At 49.8% G+C, this 7,347-nt stretch overlaps 1 protein-coding gene across 1 annotated transcript in view; it reads right to left on the bottom strand.

The window, feature by feature from the left end:
* The window catches only part of Shfl (shiftless antiviral inhibitor of ribosomal frameshifting), a 5,904-nt gene extending 2,429 nt beyond the window's left edge, over nt 1–3,475 (bottom strand). Inside the window, exons 1-5 of the mRNA XM_021207588.2 lie at nt 3,204–3,475; nt 2,699–2,822; nt 2,510–2,559; nt 933–971; nt 643–792 (exon numbers count right to left, since the gene is read on the bottom strand). Of these exons, the coding sequence (XP_021063247.1) occupies nt 643–792; nt 933–971; nt 2,510–2,559; nt 2,699–2,822; nt 3,204–3,224 (384 nt within the window). The 5' untranslated portion in view covers nt 3,225–3,475. The remainder of the gene's footprint in view (nt 1–642; nt 793–932; nt 972–2,509; nt 2,560–2,698; nt 2,823–3,203) is intronic.
* Between the last annotated feature and the right edge of the window lie 3,872 nt (nt 3,476–7,347).

The following is a 7,347-nucleotide window of genomic DNA, read 5'->3' as shown; positions in this document are numbered from 1 at the left end:
CTTTCTTTCTTTCTTTCTTTTTTTTTTTTTGGTTTTTTGAGACAGGGTTTCTCTGTATAGCCCTGGCTGTCCTGGAACTCACTTTGTAGACCAGGCTGGGCACTTGTTATTCTTGCAGAAGATCAGGGTTCAATCTCCGGCACCCACGTGGCACTGTGGCACACAGATGTACATAGGGGCAAAATATTAATATGCATAAAAACACTGAAAAATGAATAAAAAATAAACACAAAAGGAAAGGGGTAGAGAGATGGCTCAGTGGTAAAGTGGGCTGTGCTCATGGGACTGAGTTCAACTCTATAGCACACATAGAAGGGCCAGGCATGGCTAAATGCACTTATAACCCTAGTTCGGGGGAAGTTGAGTCAGGAGGCTTCCTGGGCCATGCTAGTCTACACATTAACTGACGAGCTGCAGGGTTCAGTCAGAGGCCCTGTCTCAAAAAATAAGTTGGAGGGCAACTGAGAAACACACCTACCACCTCCATTTGCACACGACATACACATAGATACACTTACACACGCATGTGCACGTAACACCTCCCCTTGCTCCCGTTGATGACCTTCAGTTAGAAATGACTTCTGGACACGGGGGTCAGGAGTGGGGTATAGGAAGGAGCCAAACTAAGTCTGGGTTGATCACCTCTTTCCTCTGGGGCACACGGCGCCACCATACATGGTCACAGGAGGAGCAGGCAAACTGTCGGTCCACGGCAGGGATGAGGTCGTCTTGGGCTCTTTGGAACATTCGAAGATTGGCTTGCGTCAGGGGCAACAGAGAGGTGGCTACTGCCTGCAACGTGGATGAAGATGGACAAAAAGGTCACCTCCGCCTCTGGAGCCCACAGTGAACACATCGCCCCTGCCCCGGGGACAGTATCTTCCCTGCACCTCCTCCATCCACACCCTCACCCATTCCAGCCACCTGCGCACCTGGATATCTTGGTCTTGTTTCATGTCCTCTGGTGGGTCCTGAGGGGAGACACGGAAGGGGAGGGCAGAACCGGAAATACTCTCAGCTTGCTATACCCATGTGGAGAGGGGGCAGAAACCATGGAGACAGGACCCTGGCTCTGTGTAGCTCTAGCAGAGATGAAACATTATTGCCTGTGTTGAGAGCTTTCCAGTTAGTTACTGGAGCTGGGTCTGGTGATACAGGAGCATTACTAGAGAAGGCTGGGGGCGTGGCTTAGCATTAGAACCCTTGTCTACTATGGAGTCCCAAGTTCAATCCCTAGTACTGTAAAAACAGACAAAAGCACAATGTCCCCAAAGTCCTTGAGAACTGGGTACATTTGCTATTCTCATTTCCTAGATGGCCCAGAATCTGGATTCACTCAGTGACCATGGCCCATGGAACCCAGAGCCCTGCATGACCTCCCAGAGGCCACACATGTGACACCTGGCCTCAGATGCCACATGGTTTAAAAATGTCCATGTGTGTCTCTTCCCATGTGCATGTACACATGTGCAGTGCCCATGGAGGCCAGAAGAGGGCATCAGATCTCTTGGAACTTGGAGTGGTTGTGAGCGGTCCCATTTTGGAGCAGGGATCCTCTGAGCAGCAGTGCTCTTAACTGCTAAGCCATCTCTCCATCTCTCCACTCCCTGGCCACACTGCAAAGCTCTAGGCTTTGGGGCTTGCAAGCAGCTGGCTGCAAGCCTAATTGGCTGCTCAGTTGTTCCCGGATGAGGGATGGTGGGCAAACCTGTCCCTCTTCGAGGGTCCTCACAGAGGGGCCTCTCAGCCCAAGCTTCGTTCCAAGTGGCTAGAGTTTGATTTCCTGAAGTCAACTGCTGGTCTCTGGAACCTGGTGAGTGTCGTGACCCTGGGTTGTGTTCTTGTGCAATTGGTTTGCCTCCTGGGACCACGAGGAGGGGTAGGAAATGAACCAAGGCCTGGAGATCTGCCTCACAGGTACTCTCCATGAAGCTACTTATTATTATCTTATCATATTGTTTATAGACCTAAAACAAAAGAATATTACTGGTAGGATTCTTTAGATGCCCAGCAAGGTGGTGCACACCTTGATTCTCTGCTCTTGGTAAGCAGAGGCAAGTGGATCTCTGTGAGTTCAAAGCCAGCCTGGCCTATCTAGTGAATTTCAGGGAAGTCCAGGGCTGGGCTACGTAAAGACTCTGTCTTACACAAAACAAAAATTCTGGTATGTCTTTCAAGCAAACTGAATGCACAGGGTACCAGCTACAGAAGCTGAGAAGCAAAGCAACCATATTGCCTTGATTCCTTCATCCCTCCTTCCAGGAGTCTTTCCTTCCCAGATCCCCAGCCCAGACTTCCTTCTCCTGCAAGGAAGGGTTGCCTTGAGCTTTCTTCGTCCTTATCCTACTGACCTGTCTCCTCCATTTGAGGGCATCAGCAGGTAATGAGCACCTACTGTTTGCAGGCTGCTTGAGAAAGGGAAGAACCCTAGATGAGGGGAGCACTGATTTATTCCTCCTGCCCAAGAGAAACGGGGATCCCCTTTCCTCTGGGGACAGGGGGAGGTTACCTGAGCGTCCAGATCGTTGCTCAGCTCCTGTCCGTCTTTCTGCTTGACACCTAGTGGGAGAACATGGGAAGGGCTCTTGAAGGGTGTAGGAGTTCCAAGGCGGCTCCGGTTAAATGAAGCCAGGGTCGCTAAAGCGCTACAGCAATCCTTAAACCACACCCACTCAGTGTCCCCCCAGGGCTGACTCACCATACACGATAGAGCGCCCAACTCCGGTGTGGTCGCTGCCAAACTTCCTCATAAGAGCCCCTGCCTTCTTGGGGGACACTTTCCCATGAAACTTCTCCCGGAGGCGCCTGACGCTCTTCTCCAACTAGGATAGAGGGGGGATGAGCTCTGATGTCGCGGGCGACGGGGAGCAGCCCCCGTACCTTCATTCTCCTGAACTTGACCCTGGCTTCTGGCCTCCGCATCCCCATCCTCTCCCTCCCCCTTAAGCCATTTCCTGGAAAAATCCAAAGTTCTCCAGGCATTGGGGGATGGTGGAGACTGCGGCGCGTCCCAGTCTCCCAGTGCGAATTTGGGGTCTGCCGGTGTGTGTCGGGATGCAGGCCAGGTTACCCCCTTTCCTTCTGACCTCTGACCCTACAGCCCCACTGTGCCCAGGGATAGAGGAGAGAGGCAGCCCAGGGGGCAGGGGTGTTCCCGGGAGCCTTTTCCGCGCGGCTTGTCGCCGGTGGCGCGGCTGTCCTACCTCCACGCCATCCTGAGCCATGGTGGCCGGAGCACACCTGGCCGCGCCTGGGTCCGGGCCCCGCAAGCCTGGGTGGCGTCGGCGCAGCTCCGCCTCCCTCGGGCCCCTCTTTCAGTTTCGTTTCTGCGCAAAGCTGGAGACCCTGAGGAGACCCCGCCCAAGCCTTGCGGCCACGCGTCTGCTCACGCGCCCTGTAGTGCTCCCGGGTGGTGCTCCAGGGCCTCGGCGCGCGCCTCACCGCGTCCTGCGCAGCAGCGCCGCCTCTGCAGTCGGTCACATGTCCCCACGCTGCGCGGGGTCCGCGTCTTCACGTCCCCCTTGGGGGCGGAGCCGCACCACAGTTCGGTGCTCCCTCGCTGCTCCTCCTATGCAGAACCCGAAGGTTCTTCGGACCCCCGGGGCGTTTTGCTATGCTCAGCAGTTCTAACCCCCACAGCTTCTCTCTCTCTAACGCCCATATTCTCAGCCTCAGTTTCTTCCTCTGTAAAATGGGCATGCAAGATAGGCACGGTGACACACACCTGTCACTCCAGCATTTGGAAGGTGGACGAAAAAAGATCAGGAGTTCAAGGCTGTCCTAGACTATGCGTGACCCAGTTTCAAAGAAGAAAAAAAGAAAGGAGGGGAGGGGAACATTCCAGGACAAAATGAAATGAAAGATTTTTTTTTTTTTTTTTTTTTTTTTGGCAAGTTTTACAGACTTCTCCAGAGAATGGGCCCCAGAATCTAAGAGGCCTGGGCTTTTTCGCCCGGTTTAAATACCTTCTTCCCAGTAAACCTCTCCCTTGCTCATTTTGGTTCAGGGCTTGGGCCTCACTATGATCCAGGAGCACAGAAATCTTTGCTGGGTCTGGCTCCCACCACCAATAAAGGTGGATACCACAGGTGCAGATAACGGTGCTTTAACAGTGAACCGGAAACCAAAGCCAGAGAGGGGGAAATGGAAACTGATCTACCCTCCCCTTCAGCCCCTTTCCCAGGGCCCCATAGTTTCAATGGTGGCCCTTATGCTCTAGGTTACTCTGGAACTTTCTATGTAGCTGAGGATGACTTTGAACTCACCATCCTCCTTCTTCCACCTTCTGAATGCTGGGGGTCTCACTGTATAGCCCTGGCTGTCCTTAAACATATGGTATGGTGGTCCTCCAGCCTTAGTCTCTGTAGCACTGAGATTACAGCTGTGAGCCCCTGTGCTTGGTTTTCCAGGGGAATTAATGTACTTAGCTCAATGTGGGACATAGGTATTGTATCAGTCACCGGGTGACCTTTGAAGTGTCATGCTGGTTGGAAGCAGAGTAAAAATGTGAAGAAAAGCCAACTCCTGGCCCCTTACACCCTTGTAGACTTCTGGCTTCAAGGAATCCATATTGTAAATCTAAAGCCAAGAATCATGTGAGCATTGGGCCCCGATCTCCACGCAAGCCTGAAAGGAACACTTCCAAATGGATAGTCATCAATAAGTTATATTGAAATACTATAGCTATTATGGAAAGTGGGATAGAAGTTCCTCACAGAATACAATGAGCATAAAATCGGTCAGTTATTGGGGAAAATGCCTATAGGAAAGAAAATCAGCTTGTTAATGAGTGCCAGATGCTCGTGCCTGTGTGCATTGCGGTATTGTTCACGAGAGCCAAGACATAGAATCAAATGTCCATTAATAGGTGAATGGATAAAGAAAATGTAGCATGGACACACCATGGAATATTACTCACCCATAAGAAAGAAAAAGCCTTATTGCTTACTGTAATGGGTATAAGGCTGGAGGGCATTATGTCAAGGTGCCTAAGATCTCACTCAGTCAGTGGAAACTAAAGAAATTGTTGGAGAAGCAGAGAGGGGCAGGGCAGAGGTGGGAAGGTGGGAAGTGCTCGGCCAAAGGTTACAGTGTTGCCGGGTCAAGGGTTACAGTGTTGCAGTTTGAATGCAAGAGTAAATTCCACAGAGAGAGCCACAGGAAGACCCATTTGTTTGCTGTGCTGGCCAAGCCAGTATGCCATTTCTATCATTATTTCATGATTACTGGTGGCAAAATGTCACACTGTAGCCCCCAAGAATGTGCCGACATGTGCCAATCAAAAGTAAAAACCAGAGCCAGGTGGTGGTGGTGCACACTTTTTTTTTTAAAGATTTATTTATTATTACTCATAAGTACACTGTAGCTGTCTTCAGACGCACCAGAAGAGGCCATCAGATCTCATTATGAATGGTTGTAAGCCACCATGTGGTTGCTGGGATTTGAACTCAGGACCTTTGGAAGAGCAGTCAGTGCTCTTACCTGCTGAGCCATCTCACCAGCCCGGTGCACACTTTTAATCTCAGCACTCTGGAGGCCAAGTGGATTTCTCTGAGTTTGAGGCCACCTTGTTCTACAAAGTGAGTTCTAGGATGGCCAAGACTACACAGAGAGACTCTGTCTTAAAAAACCCGAAAACCAAAAAATGAAAAATAAAAAAGTAATAAAAATCAGGGCCAGGCTGTAGCTCAGTTGTTGGAGCACTTGGCCCCATTTACTAGCACCTCATAACCTGGTGGCATGGTGGCATGTGCCTGCAATTCCAGCACTCGGGAGATAGAAGCAGGAGGGACAGTTCAAGGTCAGCCTTGGCTATATAGCAAATATGAGGCCAGTCTGGGCTGTGTAGCAAGACCATGTCTGCCTGCCTGCCTGCCTGTCTGTCTGTTTGTCTGGGTGTTAGATGTTTATGTATGAGTGCGGGGAAGTACACAAATGCCATGATACATGTGTGAAAATCAGATGACAACTTTTAGGAGCTGGTACTCTCCTTTTACCATGTGGGTCCTGGGACTCAAACTCAGTTCTCCAGGCTTGGCTGCAAGCACCTTTACCCACTGAGCCATCTAAAGGTCTTGTGTGACGGCTGCTAATGAACTGTGTCACTTGGTCTTTCCAGAATATCCAGCATGAGCCAGCAACAACCAAGTGGAAGCTGAATCACTCCCTGACTCAGCCTCACTCCCACCAATTCCAGAAGTTTAAAGCCTGTTAGTAGACCCTGCCTCCTCTTTTGAGCCCCAGGCTGCTCTTGTGGAGGACCCAGGTTTGATTCCTAGCACCCACATGGTAGCTCACGAGGTACCATTTACAAGGGATCTGATGTCATCTTTTGGGCTCTGTGGGACTGCACACGTGTAGTTCACAACATAAATGCAGGCAAAACACCTATATGCATAAAATAAAATAAACAAATCAACAAACAAATAAACAAATCCATTAGAGCTTGTTAATCCCATTAATCCCAGCACTCAGGAGACAGAGGCAGGTGACTCTACATAGAAAGTTCCAGGGTAGCCTGAACTAAACAGTAAGACTCTTTCTTTCTTTCTTTCTTTCTTTCTTTCTTTCTTTCTTTCTTTCTTTCTTTCTTTCTTTCTTTCTTTCTTTCTTTCTTACCCAGCGTTAAGCTTTATTTATTTTCATTTATATGAGTACACTATAGCTGTCTTCAGACACACACCCAGTAAAGTGCATCAGATTCCATTACAGATGGTTGTGAGGCACCATGCGGTTGCTGGGAATTGAACTCAGGACCTCTGGAAGAGCAGTCAGTGCTCTTAACCGCTGAGCCATCTCTCCAGCCCCTCTTTCTTTCTTTCTTTCTTTTTTTTTTTTAAAGATTTATTTATTTATTATATGTAAGTACACTGTAGCTGTCTTCAGACACTCCAGAAGAGGGTGTCAGATCTAGTCACAGGTGGTTGTGAGCCACCATGTGGTTGCTGGGAATTGAACTCAGGACCTTCGGAAGAGCAGTCAGTGCTCTTAACCGCTGAGCCATCTCATCAGCCCCCAAGACTCTGTTTCAAAAAAAACCAAACAACCACCACCACAACCACAACGAAGCTACAGGCTGGCAAGATGGCTCAGCTGGCAGTTAGTAAATGTGTTAACCAAGCCTCACAATCCAAGGTCCATCCCCAGAACCTTCACGGTAGAAAAAGAGAACAAACTATCTCATTATTCTCTGATCTCTGCCATATACCATGACTCTTGAGAGCACACACACACACACACACACACACACACACACAAACACACACAGAGGCGTACAGACACACACAAACAGAGGCACCTACACAGACATACAGAGACAGAGGCACACACACACACACACACACACAC

Source organism: Mus pahari, chromosome 10, assembly GCF_900095145.1.
Source record: "Mus pahari chromosome 10, PAHARI_EIJ_v1.1, whole genome shotgun sequence".
NCBI lineage: Eukaryota > Metazoa > Chordata > Mammalia > Rodentia > Muridae > Mus > Mus pahari.
Note: the sequence above shows the minus strand (reverse complement) of the source record. Positions and strands in the feature narration are given on the sequence as shown.